The sequence below is a fragment of the Rhipicephalus sanguineus genome, chromosome 3, assembly GCF_013339695.2.
Source record: "Rhipicephalus sanguineus isolate Rsan-2018 chromosome 3, BIME_Rsan_1.4, whole genome shotgun sequence".
Taxonomy (NCBI): domain Eukaryota; kingdom Metazoa; phylum Arthropoda; class Arachnida; order Ixodida; family Ixodidae; genus Rhipicephalus; species Rhipicephalus sanguineus.
Window position 1 is genome coordinate 199,885,318 of NC_051178.1, and position 18,825 is coordinate 199,904,142.

The 18,825-nt window shown below is 42.4% G+C and overlaps 2 protein-coding genes across 4 annotated transcripts in view; both read left to right on the forward strand.

Moving 5' to 3' along the window:
• The window catches only part of LOC119388072 (WD repeat-containing protein 75), a 29,278-nt gene extending 17,313 nt beyond the window's left edge, over window positions 1-11,965 (forward strand). Inside the window, exons 11-19 of one of the 2 annotated variants that reach the window (XM_037655689.2) lie at window positions 2,268-2,464; window positions 4,559-4,745; window positions 6,220-6,311; window positions 6,779-6,865; window positions 6,984-7,132; window positions 7,685-7,741; window positions 9,582-9,716; window positions 10,022-10,116; window positions 11,669-11,965. In XM_037655689.2, coding sequence (XP_037511617.1) covers window positions 2,268-2,464; window positions 4,559-4,745; window positions 6,220-6,311; window positions 6,779-6,865; window positions 6,984-7,132; window positions 7,685-7,741; window positions 9,582-9,716; window positions 10,022-10,116; window positions 11,669-11,888 — 1,219 coding nt within the window. In that variant the 3' untranslated portion in view covers window positions 11,889-11,965. The remainder of the gene's footprint in view (window positions 1-2,267; window positions 2,465-4,558; window positions 4,746-6,219; window positions 6,312-6,778; window positions 6,866-6,983; window positions 7,133-7,684; window positions 7,742-9,581; window positions 9,717-10,021; window positions 10,117-11,668) is intronic. The other variant, XM_037655690.2, reaches the window with a different exon arrangement.
• Window positions 11,966-14,112: 2,147 nt separating this feature from the next.
• LOC119388077 (multiple myeloma tumor-associated protein 2 homolog) lies at window positions 14,113-18,801 on the forward strand. 2 transcript variants are annotated; one of them, XM_049413819.1, is made up of 6 exons: window positions 14,113-14,415; window positions 15,046-15,196; window positions 15,530-15,578; window positions 16,614-16,699; window positions 18,009-18,125; window positions 18,502-18,801. In XM_049413819.1, exons 1-6 carry the CDS (start codon window positions 14,322-14,324, stop codon window positions 18,578-18,580), a joined length of 576 nt encoding a protein of 191 aa, XP_049269776.1. In that variant the 5' UTR covers window positions 14,113-14,321; the 3' UTR covers window positions 18,581-18,801. The 2 variants fall into 2 exon arrangements, with proteins under 2 accessions (XP_049269776.1, XP_037511631.1); XM_037655703.2 differs by having other exon boundaries at window positions 14,119-14,415; window positions 18,009-18,137.
• The last annotated feature ends 24 nt before the right edge of the window (window positions 18,802-18,825 follow it).

Here is an 18,825-nt window from a genome sequence, read left to right on the forward strand (position 1 = left end):
GATGCCATTTCCTCAGCCTCTCCTCCTCTTTCAACTTCTGTGGAAGCCCAACTGATGTGGCGGACAAGGGTGTGCTCCCTTTCAGTACGGAGTTCCAAAACTGCCTCGTAGACGTCTATATATAAGAACATCTAAAATTTTGGATGCTAAAAGGCTTCGGCTTCCGATTTTTCGGACATCCTGCTCAAATTTCAGGTCCAAAACAGCATTAATTGAGCCCCCACCTCTGCCACATCTTTCATTTCCATGTTGGAACCAGCGTTTTCTTGAGCGAGTACATTTGCGACCGTAGCAGGGCTTGAAAGGCAGCTTTGCCGCAATACCATGGTGTGTTGAGGTGAAGCATATTAAAAATCTAGGGACCACTTGCAATCGGACGTTGTGTCTTGGCAAAGTTCGACCGTAACGGAACTTGAAAGGCAGCTTTGCCGCAATACCGGGGTGTGATGAGGTGAAGCATATTGAAAACTAGGGACCACTTCCATTCGGACGTTGACTGTGTCTTGGCAAAATTCGACCGTAACGGAGCTTGAAAGGCAGCCTTGCCGCAATACCGGGGTGTGACGAGGTGAAGCATATTGAAAATCTAGGGACCACTTCCAATCGGACGTTGACTGTCTCTTGGCAAAGTTCGACCGTAACGGAGCTTGAAAAGCAGCTTTGCCGCAATACGAGAGTGTAATGAGGTGAAGCATATCAAAAAATTTGAAGGGGTCACTTTCAATCGGACGTTGACTGTATTTGTTTTTGGGAAGTTCGAATAGTTCGAATAGTAAAATTTCAGTGCGAATCGAATCGAATAGCAAACACTATTCGAAAAATATTCGAAATTTCGAATATTCGCACACCCCTACTTTCAAGTTATTTCGTGCACCTTGTCACGGTTTCAGATGTGAAATACAGTATGTTGGAATCAGGCCCGTAGGCAGGAATATTTTTCGGGGGTGGGGTGGGGTGGGGGTCACTTGCTGAAAGCCTTGACTATTTGAGAAAAACGCCTATAGTCATTATTTATTTTTGGTAAAAACACCTACTTCACCAAAACTGCCCCCCCCCCCCCCCGCTCCCCTGGCTACGGGCCTGGTTGGAATGTAGCAAGTGCCTATTGTCATTAAGCACTGCATTTTTTTCTTAAGTTTCATCGTTTATTGTGCACAGGTGACATTGTGAAATATTTGAAAATTGTAGTAGTATTAACGAATAAGTTTTCTTTGGGGATTCAGTAGACTTCAGGTTAACGTGGGTGTCTCAGAAGTATGAGTAATCACAAAATGAGCTGTTCTGTTGCCTTGAGTCATATTTATACGTAAGAGGTCCTGCCTTCTGATAATTCGAAGGAAGTTTTGGGGCTCCTTCAAGTTTACAATGTCGAGAGTCTACTGCAGATGTTGCTTTTACAAAAGTAACTCTGCTAACTTCATGCTGCCGCTGGGCAACAAGCTCTCGCGCTGTAAGAGTGTGCTTTCCTGGTGCAGCTGAGCCTTAAAGGTTCCCTGACCAGGTTTGAGCATGGCAAAGGGACAAGCGCAGCTTCGTGATGTGGAAACGGTTGGAATTTCAAACACAAAAGCATGCGCCTTTTCAAGAAAGCTCTACTTCGAGTGAGAGTAAAAGTCACGCACAGGGAGCGCATGGAATGTCACATGACCATGGCACATGACTGGTTCATCAGCCAGTACAGAGTGCACATTACTAGCCACTAGCCATGGGAGAGCATCTGCATTGGCAGTTATGCTCACCTCCTGGCAGCATGATAACAGGACAGTTCAATTTCTTCTTACCCCTTCAGTAACAAAGGGATTTGAAAAAGTATTTTTGTGAAACACTCTCTGGGCACCGCAACTTACACCTTTCAGTGCATAATCAAAAATTTGACATGTGGTATGATGAAGAGCCTTTTAAGGACAACTTTTCTCAAATTGCTGTACTATATTGGACCAAGGAACGATCTTGTAGTTCCCTGTAGATTTGCTTTTTTCGGTTAGTGGTTGCTTCACTTGTTGTTGCAGTTGGGTCTTGCTACATGGCAATTTGATATGTGCATTGTATATTTCTACATGTGCTTGTCCGTAAACATGTGCCTTTGCGTACTGTACACTAAGTCTACCTATTTCATTGATACTTTATGTTTTGCCATTCTTTATCAGGGGGATTTTCTGTCTTTAATGTCACTTGATGAGAGCAGGGAATGCAGTATGTACACCTGTTACGTTGCCACAGGGATTATGTAAAGCCTGTCCCTCCCACCCTCTGTCCATCCTTGACAGCTTTGTCCTGGACACGAGTGTCTATGCACCGCACAACGGCCCCCTCAACGACCTACAGCTGCACAAGCCGGACACTGAAAGCAGTCGTGGCACGTTCCTTGCACTCACAACAGCCGATGACCGCAAGTTTCGTCTCTGGGCGCCACAGGATGAGGTGGCAGTTCCTGATGGGCCAGAACCCACTTCACAGGGCCAAGGTGCGTTCCATTTAATCATGTCGTCACAATGTGGCTTGAGGATAATGTGTCAGCACAATAGTAATACATGCAAAGCACAATTATTCTGTTTTCTTTTCATGTGTTGCATAAAATGTTATTGTTATAGTTTGTACAAGTGTACAGAAGGCCATTTTTGCCATGGTAGTGAAAGAGTAAAGACTAACAGAAATGGGAGATGAAAAATTTATGGGCAGGATAAAAGAACGTGGTGAAACTTGACCTGGAACTCCCACACATACCGTATTTACTCGAATCTAACGCGCACCTTTTTTTCAGCAAAACGAGTCGTAAAATCGCATGCGCGTTAGAATCGAGTACCGAAAAAACGGTTATCGTATTGCCATCGACATTTCAAAATGGCCGCCTCCTACGCGTTTCGGCCATTTCTGTCATTGTTTCAGTTCGTACGTGTGCTGAGGAGTTTGTCATCTCGTTCTGCATTCGCATCGGCGGCATGGAAGTGCCCCCTCCAAATACTCGACGAGTGCACCACGATGTCGCATTTCAAAGAAAAGTTATTACGTGTGCAGAGACGGACGGAAATTGGGCCGCATCGCGGTCGTTCGGAGTTGCCGAAACGTGCGTGCGAGACTGGTGCAAACAGAAGCAGAAGATTGTTTTACAGCAAAGCTTCACGAAAAAGTTTCTGTGGACAAAAGCAGGGCCAGTTTGCCGAACTCGAAGAGCGTTGACAGCGACAAGGAGTTGTCCGACAGCGACGAAGACTGATCCATTACGCGACTCGTATCGCCGCCGTAGTGGTGACAGTTTCAGCGGCAAGGCCCGCCGTTTGACTTTGTGTTTTCTTTTTTTGAAACTTTAGTTCTTTAAAACCCAAATAGAGTAAAAGCTCGTTAATTCGGATTTCACGAGACCGGAAAAAATGTCCGAATTAACTGAATGCCGAATTAACGAATGAACAGGAAAAACAACATTAACATCAAGTTGGATAAGCATACCTTTATTTGCTGAAGTATTTTGTAACAGTCGTCTGCGTTTTCACGCAGATTCCGGCTTACATTACAATTTTTCTTAACTTTTCCAAATGGCCAACAGCACGCAAACTGTCGGAAGTGCTCAGGCAAACGCCCTCTAATATCAAAAGCGCCTCCGAGACTTCCCGTGAGGTGCGATGAGGTCGCGACATCATTAATAATTTCTTGATCGGGCAGGAGACCAGTCGTGGCGAGACAATCATCAATCGCGATGTAGTCCTGAAGGGTCATATCTGTGGGAAGGACAGCATCGAAGGTCGGGGAGTCACAGTCGGTGGACTCGGCTGACACCTCGTCGATGCCACCGTCGGCTACTGCCGCATGCTCGGGCCTCACATGTAAACACGGTCACAACGGGAAAAAACAAGAACTCCGCAAGAAGAGACGGTGCCGACACAACACAAGGGAAAATGGCGTCGGAGGCGCAGTGGAGCGAAGAAAGAAGATGCCGACGTTCGGTGACGCCGCGATCGCCCCCACTAGTTGATGATGATGGCGATGTCACTCAAGTTTCGGTTTCGCCCCAGTGGTGCCAGCACTGCTTTACCACACATTTGTGTAGCGGCAGCCGTCAGAATTTGTTCGAATTAAGCGGTGCGGAGCCCAATTCTGACGAATTAACGAAGGTTTGGTCCCATAGATTAACATGCACTTTGGCCGGGACCAATAGAGCCGTCCGAATTATCCGAATTTCCGAATTAACGGGCATCGAATTAACGAGCTTTTACTGTACCTGTTCTTCTGATTGTGCGAAGGTGGACTCCTACGTACTTTTGTTCATTTCTCTCACGAAAAATGGGTGCGCGTTAGAATCGATGTTGTACGTTATTTTTTTTTCCTTTTGGTCGCGGAAAGCAGGTGCGCATTACAATCGAGGGCACGGTAGAATCGAGTAAATACGGTAAGTGCCTCTGATACTCCACGGGTCTCTTTAGGATGCTACAAAAGCGCCAGAATGTAATTGAGTGGGCTGGGTATTGGGATGAAAAACATTGTTTATCCACTTCTTAAAGATTGCTGCGTTGGACTTGCTGACTGTGTTCCCTCTTTTTTTTTTTTTTTTTTTTTTTTTCATCAGTAGTGCACGTGAGCTCATGGAACTGCATTGGCTCGGGGTCCTTTCGAGGCTTTGCAGCTGGCAAGGGCTCCATCTCCCAAGATGGCTCATTGTTGGCAGTCAGCTTTGGCCGATCAGCAACGCTCTGGTCTGAGGACTGTGCCCTGAGAGCTGCATTGGCCCACCCACAGTGCCCTTCCAGCATCACGTGAGTGCCATGGCTCTGTTTTGTACATGCTCTCTCTCTCGTTCTCTCTGCTTCCTCTTCTTTTCCTTTCGAAAGACAAAGTCTTCTCTGTCATCTTCAGGTAAGTTTGAGCTTCATGGGATCTGGCTACCTGTCTGACACTTCCCGATCACTTTCCTAAAATCTGACAACTTGAGGCCTTGTTTGCCTAACGGATAATGCCATTACTGCCACTATCAGTTTACTAAAACCTTTATTGGCTACTTGGCTCATTGGATGGTTATCCATAAAAAAGATAAATGTGAATGAAAGAATGGTTCCAAAGTATATGATGCGTAGCACTAATGAAATCCACATTGCTTGTATGTTAATTGGACTAGTACTAGACTATCAATAAGTGATGACCTGGGCCCTTGTTTCATCTTTCTCTAACAAGGCACTGAGGCATTAATTCATGACTTCTTGCAAGTTTATGTTCTGATGGCCATGTTGTGCAGGTTTTTGGCAGCATTTTACTGGCAGCATTACAGTGGAGGGTGAACTGCGGTTCACTACCATGCTTCACTACTGTCTAGTTGACTTGCTATGTGTAGCATTTAGTAAGGTTCAAGAAATTGTTCCAAGTTAAAAAGATATCTTTTAAAAGTGTATGGCGATAAAAAAAGAAAGCCTAAACTTCTAAGTTATGTTGGATGCCTGCTGTACTAATACTGATTGCATTGCATGCGAAAAATGTGTAGCTCCATGAAAAGCATGCTAGTGTGGATGCTGTTTCTTAAATGTTTTTGTACAGTGTAGGCTTGCGCAAATATTCGAGCACTTCGAATATTCGAACGAATATTACAGTATTCAAATTCACTTCAATTCGAATTTAAATTATTGGAAATTTCGAAGTATTCGAAATGAACGGATAGGTGTATGTATATTAGTCCACATGTAACCTCCTTGTAAATGTGGTTTCACTGCAGTGGATGGGTGTTTTACCGTGAATACACCTTTCCAGGAAAAGTCCGCATTGGCGCGATGCCCCACTTCAAGGTTAAATTAACATATTACCCTCACATCGATTCTTCATTCTTTAAGTTTAAAAGGTGGTTATACCGGGTTATATGCACTAAGTATACTAATTTAAAACGTAACATATTTTACAGATTACAACTTGCATTCTTCCGAAAGTCAAATCCTGCTACTATTCAAAGTTGCTTCTACTTCCTTTGAACCATAAAGAATGACATTTGCACATGCCTTGTTTCAATTTTTAAAATATATTTGCAGGTTAGAATTTGATTCGAAATTATTTGACCAAATCAAATTCGCTTGCAACCTAAAGTTTACTATTCGCACAAGCCTAGTACAGTGCCTTCTAAATGACATGTTTCATTTATCGCATGTAAGATTTCTTTTTGGAATCGGAAGCAAAGTTGAATAATGCTTCACACGAGGTGGAGCTACAGTTGTGACCATTGTTGAAAGAAATGTTGATCTGTACTTGCAGGGAACTGTGTTTCGGCCGAGGTGCCTCCTCGCACCTGCTCACAACGTGCACAGAAGTGAAGCTGATTGTGTGGGACATCATCTGCCTCACAGGTGAGCCATTTCACACTCAGGCTGTTAAAGATTGTAACGAGACTGAAACTTTTTCTCTAATCGCTGTTGTTTCTGAAATAAAAAATTTAGTTGTGAGTCGGCACTGTGTTTCTGTGTTCCTTCTTTTCTCTTTCTGTGTGGGGTTGCACTGCCGGTCAGTCATGCTGTTACAGATTGTTCTCTTGAAGGCTTGGCCTTTCATTTGGTGCACATAAACATCAATTGAAAATTTTCATGTTAGTACCCCTTTAATAGATCTGCCAGAGACACTGCACTGCACTTCGATAGTAGAAGCTGTCACGTAGAGAGAGCAATTTGCATCAAATCAAGTTTATTTGAAATGTCCAGTGGAAAATGCAGTATAGCTTTGAATCAACTAGTAAGGATGAATTCTCTGCTGTGGAGGAAAGCAACCTAGTCCAGTTTGACCACTGTAATTCACTTGCACACACTGCTTTTTTGTGCAGTACTGTGGGAACTTGACTGCACAGTCACCTGCTTGGTAGCGGACATCTCCAGCGAAGCAGTGGCAGCATTCTGCAGCAACAACTCAAGTAAGTCACATTGCAAACAGTCGAGTGAGTGCATAATACTTTGGTTGCCTGCCGTGATTAGTTGGTCTTATTACTCTATAATCCTCGCTGTCTGTCTTGCTCTGTGTTGCCATCACAGTGCTCCTGTTTGAGCCAAGGATCAAGGATTCTGTACAGACCAGTGATGTCCCTGCCGAATGCCAGCCAGTCAGGGCAGCCACGTTTCTGCCCAATAGCTCGGCCAGTGGTGATGCCTTGCAGCGACTCTGCTTTCTCAGCAAAGAGAAGGTGCAGCATTTACAGCTTCAAAAGTTCTTTCTACTGTTAATTTTAAGAGTTCCGCATTAGTTACATATGAACACTGAACTTCATTGTGCAGTCAATTTCAAATCTTCTTGCACAGTTGCTGTCCTTGTGCATACTAGTATCTATTCATATGATAATAAGATTGAAATGACTTTATGTTAACTTGATATATTTTTATTTTTTCAGCAAATGATAGAATCTGATCGCTAATTGTCTTAAATGTTACTTGGCCTTCGTAAAATATAACGAAATATATTTCAATCCATCTTAGAAAAGTAATGAAATCTTTGCAGTTTCATCAAACTTAGTTTTAAAAAAAGATAGCCTTACCTATTTTCATAACTCATGTCTCCTTTTAACAGGGCTGGCATAGCATCTAAAAGATCGCGTGAATATTTTGTACCCTGGTTTGAATGCTGACTTCAATCACCCCTAACCGTTGTCCCGAGGCTCTAATGTTTTAACGTGTCAGCAGGCACTTCACATTTCGCGTTGGTGAAAGTGTTGTAGAATCTCTTTCTTCCTTTGTTACAGGAACTCTACTCCTGGGTAGATGATACCAAGGAAAAAGAAGCTGTGAAGGCAAATCAGGTATCTGCTACTTCTGTTGCAGCTTAATTGAGTAGATGCAGTGAATAGCTCCATACACAATAGTAGTTACTCTTGTATCTAGATTTAATGCTGTTCGCCAAACCCTGTGAACTGTCTGCGTGTATCATTCATTTATAAGAAGTTTTGTTGTTGTAAGGTTTCTGGGTTAATTCAGTGGAACTCATGTCATTCATTCTCATAACAGTCCTGCTGGCCGAGCTGCTGCAAGCACACTACTGTAAGCGAAATACGCAAAGTTGTCAATAACGAATCTTACATGCCCAGCCTCAATTCATAAAATTCACAAGTCGAAGGTACAGGAAGAAATTGACACTTTGCGAGATGCCTTACTTTAAATTGCAAAAGCGATGATATACATGGTACAGTAAAAGCTCGTTAATTCGACACCTGTTAATTCAGAAAATCGAATCATTCAGACGCGTTGTCTGGTCCCAGCAAGCATATGTGTTGTTCAGTGGCATCAAACTCTTGTTAACTCGGTCATATTTGTCCACAACCCGGTTATTTCGAACGAACTTCAAAGCATGCCGAGTGCAAAGCGCCGCTAATATGCGACGCAAAGAAGTGAAAGCGCTGTTCGCAAACAACCGAAACGAGGCGGCGCACTCTACGTCGCCATTGTCATCAGCACAAACGGTACGGTAATGCCAGTGGACCTTTTGAGTTAATTTCGGGTTAGCGCGTTTCGAGTTGGTTAGGACAGGGAGGTCTTAAGCCTAGGTCACACTGGGAACAGTCACGAGTGGCGAAAACTGCAGCTGGCTTTTACACTGCTCTTACGCAAAGTAAGCACAGGGTTTGTGTTTTCATTAAGGAAATGAAAGTGTATTGACGTAATAGACATTTGTTTATTGTTTTCTTGATACTTTCGATAATTCGGAATTCGGTTAATTCAGACATACATATTTTGCAGACCTGTGAAATCCGAATTAACGAGCTTTTACTGTAGTACCATGTGACTGAAACATTCTCGCGTGTACTCAAAAATGTGCATTGAAGACCAGTGTGGGTCATTGTGGCAGATCTGAATACTAATCCCAGCATCTGGATGGAAACAACGATATGTACCCACACCTCTTATTTTGTACATTAAACGTGCCACATCAAAACATAATTAGTGAAATTAAGAGCATTCTTTAACAGCTCATGTCACGGAGCCTGAAGGTTTGCATAGACTAGTCGCCATATATCTCTCGTATCTCAGGTCACTGGTAAACCAGTCCCTGATGACACTTGTCACCCACTGAGCTAGAAATGGACAAAGGCACAGTATGAAGACTTGGCATCCTGCATATATGGAACCTTGCCATTCCGATGGAAGTGCTTGCAAGTTGCCTTCAGAAATTCTTCTTTCTTCTGGGGAGAGTTAAGATTGTTGGCAGATGCTACTACAGCTCTTTAGAAAATGCTCTTCAGATAAAACTATTGTTAAGAGGACTTGTGATAGCATTCTTAAATTTCTCTTGCACACGATGCCGCTGATGTTTGTGCCCTTGTTCTTCAGTTGTCAGATTAGTGTGTGCATTTTCACCTCCAAGTGTTCCCCTGCCCACCCTTACTTTGTTTTCCGCTTTTTATTTTCCTGGCCTCATCATTATACAAACATGCAAGAGCATTCATACAGGATGACACAAACTAAAGCAAAAACTAAGTATAACTTCCTGTTTCTATAAAATTTTGCATGAGAACAGGTCTCTGAGGCATCTGTTACATGCAAGGGGCTTCGCAAACAAATGCTAGCACCTTGTGCAAGCATTACCTTAGGATAAATAAATGTTCATGCATTGCTTAAGTGTGTTTTTATTATCTTCCTTTTTAGTCAATAAAACTGGAGTCTGTGGTGCCTCCCACGCCATTCGGCGCTCTGGTGGCTCAAGAGAGCCGGTCAGCTGTAGCAACCGAGGCACCTGAACAGCACAGGCTTGGACTGTCCGGCTTCCGGGAAGTGCGCCAGGTGCGTACTAGATTTTAAGCTAGCTAGCTCACCTTGTGAGCCAACTTCATCTACTTGACATTTCACTAGATGATCCTTCTTTTCACCTAAGATATCTAGCTTACTCAGGCAAGTTGACCCTCTAGACAAGTTGCATTTTTCATTTGATGTCGGAGAGAACTGTCTTGATATGTAAATCACTTCGCCACCAATCACTTCATGATCTCTGTTCAAGTATTGTAACTTAGCTTAAGCATATAGGATAACTAAGCCGAGAGAAATACTATGTTTGCTTGGCTCACCCACTGCACATTGATTTGCCACAGCTTCTGGATGTGGCCTCTCACACTTTGCCCCCAATGACAAGTCTCTACGAAAACTTGCTGTCGGCATTCCTTAGTAATAAGGAACAACGAAAAAGGTAATTGTTTACATTTCTCTTGTGTGTTTGTGTGATGAAAATATTCATGCTTTTAGGAACTCTGAAAGTGTATGAAACTGGAATCATTCATTCCTTTTCATTTTTATGCTGCCACACCTCCATATGCAGTGTACTGTGGCTATGTTAAGTAACTTTCACATAAACTGCACATCAGTGTCAAAGTGAGCTTGTTGTGTAATTTTCCTTTACACCTTTACAGCTGGAACTGAAAAGTTTTTTTTATTTATGAATTTTTATTTGAAATTTTGTTTTAACGAAATGAAGTCAGTGAAAGCAAATTAACATGGTAGCTAACATGCCAGTCAGTGCACATTTGCAAGTGTGTGCGCATACTTTAATGCAGGGAACCAGGCGATTTCAAGGTCAAGCTGCACAGTCGTATTGTTCACCCTTTCTAGACTGCTTCTTCAAAATTTTCTTATTACTTGTAATGTTTGCAATTGCAGCTTTGTAGAAGAGGATCTGCACTGTAGAGCGACATGCATGAGCTTTGTTAAATTCGTGAATGAAATATTCACTGGAAAAAAATATACCGCAAACTGTCAGGATCAATGCGAAAAAAGTGTGCGTCAGAAAATTAGCACTGTAATTTTAAATGCACCATGCCACAACCTTGGAGAAATTAGCTGGGTTGTACAAGTTCTCTGTATTGAGTTACGCCATCATTGGGCTGTGCGGCCAGCCTCGCTTGCTTGGTTTGTACATCCAGACATCATCACTTAAGTAATTTTGGGGGTGTCTAGCTGTTGGAAAAAGCACTTGATTTTTCTGAGAGCTTGCGTCTCACCTTGTAAAAAATGTGCCTTTCTTTTTTTTTCACTTCACCTTGAAAAAAAATCTAGAAAAATGCAGTCGAGTCTCTAAAACTGTGGGTTGACGTCATTTTTGTTTAGAAACTACCATGCACAGGAATTCACTGTGGAATTCTCGATGTTGAAGCGGTAGAAACTGCTGTGGAATACAATGCAGAGAGAGCAAGTGAAAAAAAATTGATTAGTACATCACTACTGTTGAGGCTTCACAGTTCTTGCTCTTTAAGGAAATAAGACAGATTACAGTAGTTTGTTGTTGCAGCTCGACATTGTGTGACTTGGGCAGTTTGTACTCGAAAACAGCAATGTGGCGAAATTGTGTCTACAACTTTTTGTGTTTTTGTTAATCAGCGTCTTGGATCCCTAGTGAGGGACCAATAAACACACAGTCTGCTTTCCGTAGCAATACAGCTGTAATGTAAACTAACTATGGTCAAACCATACCAATTGAGAATGTTTTAATTCGTGATGGGACAGAGTTCGCTGTAGCCTGCATGTTCAGATGAATTAATGCATGCACAGGAACTCATACATTGCATTATATTTGCAGCTTGATTTGAAATGTAATTGATAAAAACAATTCATTTTATACCCGCACTTTCTTTTATAGTACTTTTTTATAACAAAATGATATTAAGGCATAGTCGTCTGTTATAGTGTTTTATGAAAGCAAACATTGAGACTAAGGTGTCAATGTGCTTTGTGCTTGCCTTTTGCAGAGTTGTAACGAAGTGTAAAGAAGCCACCGCTTCTGGTGATGATGCTGATGCCATGAGCCAAGTTGAGTCTGACTCAGATGTGGACATGGATGTTGATCAAGAACCTGGGGAGTGCAAAGCTTTGGATACAGACAAAGTGTCAACTGCACAAGACAGTTCAACAGAGAGTGTCAAATTAGCCAAAGCGAAGCACTTTGCCTGGTTGACTAAAAAGAGCTAGCACTACATAAAATATAAGAAATCATATCTAGGTTTTCACACTTCATCGTTCATCTATTAAAGCATATTTATCATTTTTCTGCTGTGTTTGCTGACTTGCTTTTGGCATCGTGTGTAGAGTTGTGAAAAGCTGGACAAGAACGTGACTAAAATCTGGACCAAGCAATTGGGATGCGCTCTGGGGCGGTGCTTGGAGCTCTAAAATATGTTCAACTTGTTTTTATTGGCATCAATAAGTCAGTTGTGCTCTGTCCACCAAACACACTCGTTTGTTCTCTACCATTTAAATAAATTGTTCTTGAGGCACAAGTGATTTTGAATATGTGGGCACATATGCAGAGGGAGCCACAAATGCTCCCTCACAAGGCTAAAATATTGCCTGCAGTTGAATGCCAAATTGATTACAAGCGCGTCAATTACGTCAGTTGAGGCAATATTAAAAACCAAGGCAATTGGGACAATCTGCGATATTCAGTGTAGAGGCATGTATATTGATTTTCTGAACACGTCCCGTAAATCAAATGTATAGTCTTGCATGCACATAAATACCTGATAAGTGGACGAAGGTGCTGTTGCTCAGTTGGTAAGAGCATCGGATGCGTAATCCAAAGGTTGCAGCTTCGGTCCCTGCCAGCGGCAAGTTGTCTTTTTGTCCACTTTACCTTCTTAACATCTGTATCAGAATTATTACAATATGCTTAAACCGGACAATTAACACTCCCTATACCTTCCTTGGCTTCATTATCTGCTGGTTTTTATTAAGGTTGTGTCAAACAAAGAAACAAGCCGTTGAAAATTCCATATAGTCTTGTCTTTCATCCATATAGTCTTTCAGTATAGTCTTTCATCCACATAGTCTTGTAGTTTCACGAAATGTTTCTCGACAACTTGATTTCAAACATTGATGCCATGCTACATGCACGTAACGTGGCTACATGGATGCATGGATATAGAGGGAATAGGATCTGTACCAGATGTTTTCAGCATGCATGAAGTCCATAATACAGCAATTGAGGCACCACATTACTTCGCTGATGTACTCTACTGATATCTGCCGAAGCAAAATGGAGAATATGTATGCATTGCAATAAATCTTTAGCGAAAGCACATGTATTGTCAGTAACAGTCAGTTACTAATAACATGTTTGACAAGAGAGATATTTATTTACAGAAAGGCAGAGAGGTTGGCCTGAGCTTTTTCAACGACAATTATATGGCCTGTATTAGACTTCATAGGATGCCATCATCTGATCTCGGACAAATATGTTTCCACGTCAGCTGTGTTGCTCAAATTGGCAAACATCGCTTGCATGAGGAATAACAAAATGAATGGTTATTCTGTGATTTTGATCAAATTTGTAATTGATGTTAAGAGTACATGTTTTAGTACCCCTTTCTAGCTCACTGTAGTTGCAGTAATGGAACAATACTCATTGTTTGTATGTTCATTGTTTAGTATCAGTTTCGAGAAATATGCCTTCAAGGACAGCAGTGAAGTGTGTCAATGTCATTATTTATACTCGTCAGTGTTTCGTTTCACTGCAACGTTGAAGAAAAGTTAACTTAGCTGTTAACATGCCTCTTTATGCAAGTATAAGATTTCTGCTAAGTTTATATGATCTCATTACAGCTTAGCTCTGACAAAACCACTGGTAGAAGTCATGGACACTAATTCAGAGGCTACGCTTTAGTGGCTTCTGTGCTATATGAAAGCAAGACACATAATTTTAAGGAGAAAGCCTTAGATGCTTCATCAAAAACGAAAATCGACTGTCGGCGGCGTCAACACGCGTGATGCAAAAAAATCATCACGTGATGACGTCAGAGATCGCCAAAATTTGTGACGTCCTCATGACGTCACATAACGTGTCGCTTGGTCAGAGGTGTGCTAATCACGGAGGCAGTGCGAAACCAGGTAAGGTGAAGAAAGCTTGCAACCTCTCCAGTCCTGGAGGCTGTGCGAAACCACGTTGGGTGTAGAAACCTTTTTGAGGTGGGGGAGTATCAATACATTGACTGAGAAAAAGAAAAAGAAAATAGCTTTCGCCTCCGAGTTGTCTTAGGCGAATGCATAAAAACCCTGTAGTTTTTTTTTCTGCTTTTTTTGCGCTCTTTTTTTACACACTCTACTTAGTTACGGTTTCGTTGCTTTGTAAAGTTGTCGAGCCAAGTACGCTGTGATTTGTGTGGATTTGTGGTTGTGACGTTGTGATGTTTTGGGCTGCTTGCTTATGCCGGAGGGAAGATCAATCGCTTTGAGTTCTAAACCAGTGCCTTCATATCCGTATTACTGCTTTCACTACTGCTTTCTTTAGTTGATTTGCAGCTCCAGTCAAAACTAAGCAGGTCATAAACCTGCCAGATGCTGTCCCTCCTTTGAGGCGAGTAGTGTCAATCGCTTGGAACGAAGCGTGCCGACGAAGACTTGGGGAACATGTTTCACCCTGTTCGTGGTGGTACCCGCGGTGGTGCTGATCAGTTCAACTGGGAAGACGTCAAGGATGATAAATACCGGGAAAATTATCTGGGTAAGCCTGTCAGGGCAGCGCATGCGGTGTGTGACGAGCGGCCGTAGCCTGGTTCGTTCTGCAAAAGCTTCCGTCTTGATCCGCAGCACTGCAGAATCATACTTAATGTAACTGCGCAAAAGACGGACGGAAACACGAAGGGCGAGAAAAGGACAAACACGCGGTATGCAATTCAGCTGATCATGTTGGCACTCGCTTGCAACGGCCTCACAGGTGACACTTACTGTGTATTCAAAGCCTGCAAGTCGCCAAATGCGTACTTTCGTGTGTGTGTGTGTGTGTGTGTGTGTGTGTGTGTGTGTGTTTGCGCGTCGGTGTAGCTGACATAGCCATTATTGTACTTCCTTTTTTTGCAATACAGAGCGCATGATTAATAATACCAAAGGTCTGTGTGGCCTGTGTGTTCTTGCGGCTTCAGATTCTCTCCGAGGGGCCAGTAGCGCACAAGTATTAATTTCTTTGCCTTGTGTCTCACCGTTTCAGCGCTCTACGCTGTACGACTCCATTTTTCACGTGTCCTCAGTTTGAGGAATACGATAGTGTTGTGGATGGCTGCATCTATGCGTTAGCTTTAGTAGCAGACGCACTGTCAGTCCGTGCTGTATGTAGCTGTTTGCGATCTGTGAACAGGACACTCCCTTCGAGCACCGGTGGGACGTTGGCAGAAAGGCAAGGACCTGACGTGGTATGCCAAGGAGAAGCAACAGGCTGCATCAACATCGAGACAGAGTGAGGTGGCAGCTGCCAAGAAAGCTGAAGAGGAGGCCATGCTGGCAGCATTGTGAGTATAGCGTTGGCTGGTTGCTAGGTGCACTGATGATGTTGGTTATGAGCACCGAACTGTAAGTACTATGTTATTTATTGATTGAAGTAACAAATGCACCATTGGCAAGTCCGGAGGTAGGGGGGGGGGGGGCTTCGAGTTAAATATGATCACTTAGCATCTTTAATTCATGTTATATCAAAGTAAACAGGCGTTCTTACATCTCTCTTCATCAAAGTGTTGCTGCTGCGACGGGGAATCGAAAGCACAATTTTGCAATCATGATCACTATTACATGCTGTCCACAGAAGCAAATGTCTTCCTTAACCTATGTAACTTGAAATCCAACAGGGGCTTCGCCACGCCAGCAAAACCGACACATCAGCCACTGAGCAAAGCGGTAAGTGCTTTGTATGATTTTGCAATGATTTCTAAACCAGAGGCTGCACTAGCATTGTTAAGGTGTTTCAAGATTTTCATGTTAGCTTACTTAACGGCAGATACGCAGAAGCATTGTAGTGTGGCAACTTCAACTTATTTGCATGTAGATGAACTTTTTTTTTGCAAATTCGTGGAAACTGCTTACAAGAATAATTAAATGAAAACCTACTAATTTAATATGAGACAAATGAGCAGATAGAAAATAATCATACTAGCGCAAATTTTCAACATCTGTTTGGCATTGAATACGCGTGTTTGAGTACTTCATAATTGTGTGAATTCTTGTTGAGAAGAATTCTTTTGGTTGGTGTTGTGTAACAACTCGTAGTGGCACAATTTTCATCTCTTTGGAAGGGCATGCCACCCTCTCTTGTGGCTCCTAAAGGCCATATACTTGACTGTCATAACCTTAACAGTACTGTGGCAGTAACACTACATCCAAAGCTTAGAGACCTCACTTGTTACTCCTAATTGCAGAGTGGAGGTGATTACTCAACAAATCTGCATAATAATTTCTGGTGACATTGCTTTTTATTCTGTGTAATGTCTGTTAATTACCCTGTTTTTTCCCAGAATTGGGTCAGCTTGACTTTTTTTTTTTGCTGGCGCTTTGGTATGGTGTTTTCGTTCATCAGTATGTAGGGCATTTGTTCGACTAAACAAGGCATCTACCTCGGAAGTTATGTGGTTTTTAACTTTTTAGTCCTTTTCTAGACTTGCTGCACAGATATACATGAACCACTGGAGCACACTATGCTACTTGTGTGATGAAGCAGAGCCGCTCATACTAGTTAACAAGGCTTGCATACTTGTATTTCTTATGTAATGTTGTGCTTTGTGAGCTGTTCACAGAAATAGCTGCTCACATGACGTGTAGGTCTGCCACAACTGGAATTTACTGTGACAGTGTCACAATTCAGCATTCTGTATTTAGATATAAGTTGCAGTTCAACACAAGAAAAATCTTGTTTTCCTTTGTGTTCGACTTTTCCAGGAGGTGACCGAAGCACTGCGCAGAGGTGATGGCAGTAGAGAGGAGGGAGACGCAGACAGGATCTCAGGTGTAGGTACCAATGCAAGGTACGCATTTAATTCTCTCTACATTACTACCGCCTGGCTTGTGTGTTTAAACTTGACCCTAGACAATTGGCTTTAAAGGAGTACTGACACGATTTTGAAGTGCAGCAAAACGGACGTTTTTGGTTTCCTTGGCATGTAATGTTAACGCTCTCCCCACACCGCATCCGGGAAACACGTATAAATATTTAAGTTTGATTTTAAAGTTTTCATCACCCAGCATCTGCAAGGCAGCTTCACCACATGGAGAGCCCTATGACGTTTCAAGTCAGCTCACTTGGTTTGCGAAATCTGGGTTCTGCATGCAGCCTAAATCACAGAAATCGCTGTCGGAGGCACTGGACGACAGTTTACTCATCATGAACCACGTTCGACTGACAGCAAAGGACAGCATGTGCATATTTCGTGGGTTGCAGTCTGCCCGTGACGTCACGGGCAGACTTGACACGTCACTGTGAAGCCGCCCTCTCGAAACCGAAACCGAAACTGCTGGTTGAAAGAAGCGGTATTAAAAATATATGCAATGCATCCCCAGGCACCACGACAATCTTTTTAGGGTTCTCGACACCCGTGCTTTCATTAAGAGCAACAACCCGAAAATTTTTAAAATTCATGTCAGTACTCCTTTAAGACCTACTACTATTCTTGGCTAATTAGGCAGGCGTAGAAGAAAATTCACAAGAACAAGAGTACTCATTTTTGGCTCATTGATTTAACATCAACAAACTGAATAAGCGGTGCACTCAGCCCGACACGAGCTGTACCCAGGTTGTAGTCTTCCCATGTTTGTTTCTCAAAATCGCGAGTGTAGCCAGAAATGTTTCGGGGGGGGGGGGGTTCGACCATCCTTTATATATATTCGTGTGTGTGTTTGTATGTGTGTGTGTGGATATATACAAATGCAAAATTGAAAAACTTCGGTGGGGGGGACCCCACCGGCTACATCAGTGTTAAGAATAGTATGTTTAAATATTTCATTCTGGTATTGTGCAACGTAGAGATTTCTTTTTCTCGGTTGTTATCCTTTCTGATCATACACCATTCACAACTGGCCAGATGTCCTCGTAATGTGGGAGAAGTACCAACCAGACCACTGACAATGCACAAAAATGAAAATAATTGGAATACAGTCATTGAAGTTTATTGGCATTACTCTTCTAGAAATCTCATAAACATTCACATTAGCTTGTACATTACTTCGCCGAAGTAACATATTTCGCCATATTTTGCTCCAGTTGAGAAATTGTAAGGTAAGCCTGATTAATTAACTGTTGGCTGCCTGAAACCCAACTGGAAGCATGTCTTTTTCCAGGGGTGACTTCTGTACTCGTGGGAAACGGCCAGCCGAAGGTGTGGAGTTTATTTCCCATGCAGCCACCTCACGAGATCGCCGGGCAGAAAAAGAAGAGAGTTCCAGCAAGAAGCACAAGTCTGAGCACAAGTCAGAATGTTTTTGTGTACTTGCTTGTGTGCATGGCTTATATGTAGAGCTTGCACTGAATAACTGATTCACTCTGACACACTTAGTAGTTGTTTACGATCCAAGAGTTTTAACATTGAATGTGCAAGTTTGTTTAGCTCTAATGTACATAAGTTAAAATCGTCTTTTTTGGTAAATTTTAATTTACCTTGCAGATTTTATTGTTGCCATTTCCTTATAGTTGCAAGTGTCCTCATTCTCAAGCTTCGTCTTTTTACAGCTCAACTAACTGGTCATTGTCGTGTTGCTCAAGAGTAAACTTCCGTTCAATTCCTGAACAGATTGGATACTTCACATATGAACATCTCCCTTTTTTTTTTTACAGGAAAGAGAAGAAACCCAAGAAACACAAGAAAGAAAAACACAAGAAACACAAACACCGAAGCCGGCGGTCCCCCAGTTGATGTCCAGTATGCAGGTGTAAAGGTTATTTAACCAACTTCATGCCACAGTGCCGAACGCCTGTTTTCATAGAAATTCATTAGGCTACAACTTGGTATGATTGCATCATGAAAACTAGTTGACAAGTACAAGGACTAAGAAAAAAAATTTTTAAAAAGTGCCCACCTAGTCCGTGTGTCTGTGTACTGGTTTCCGTGATGTATCTTCTCAAGCTGTGCAACTTTTTACATCTGCAAAAAAAAAGTGG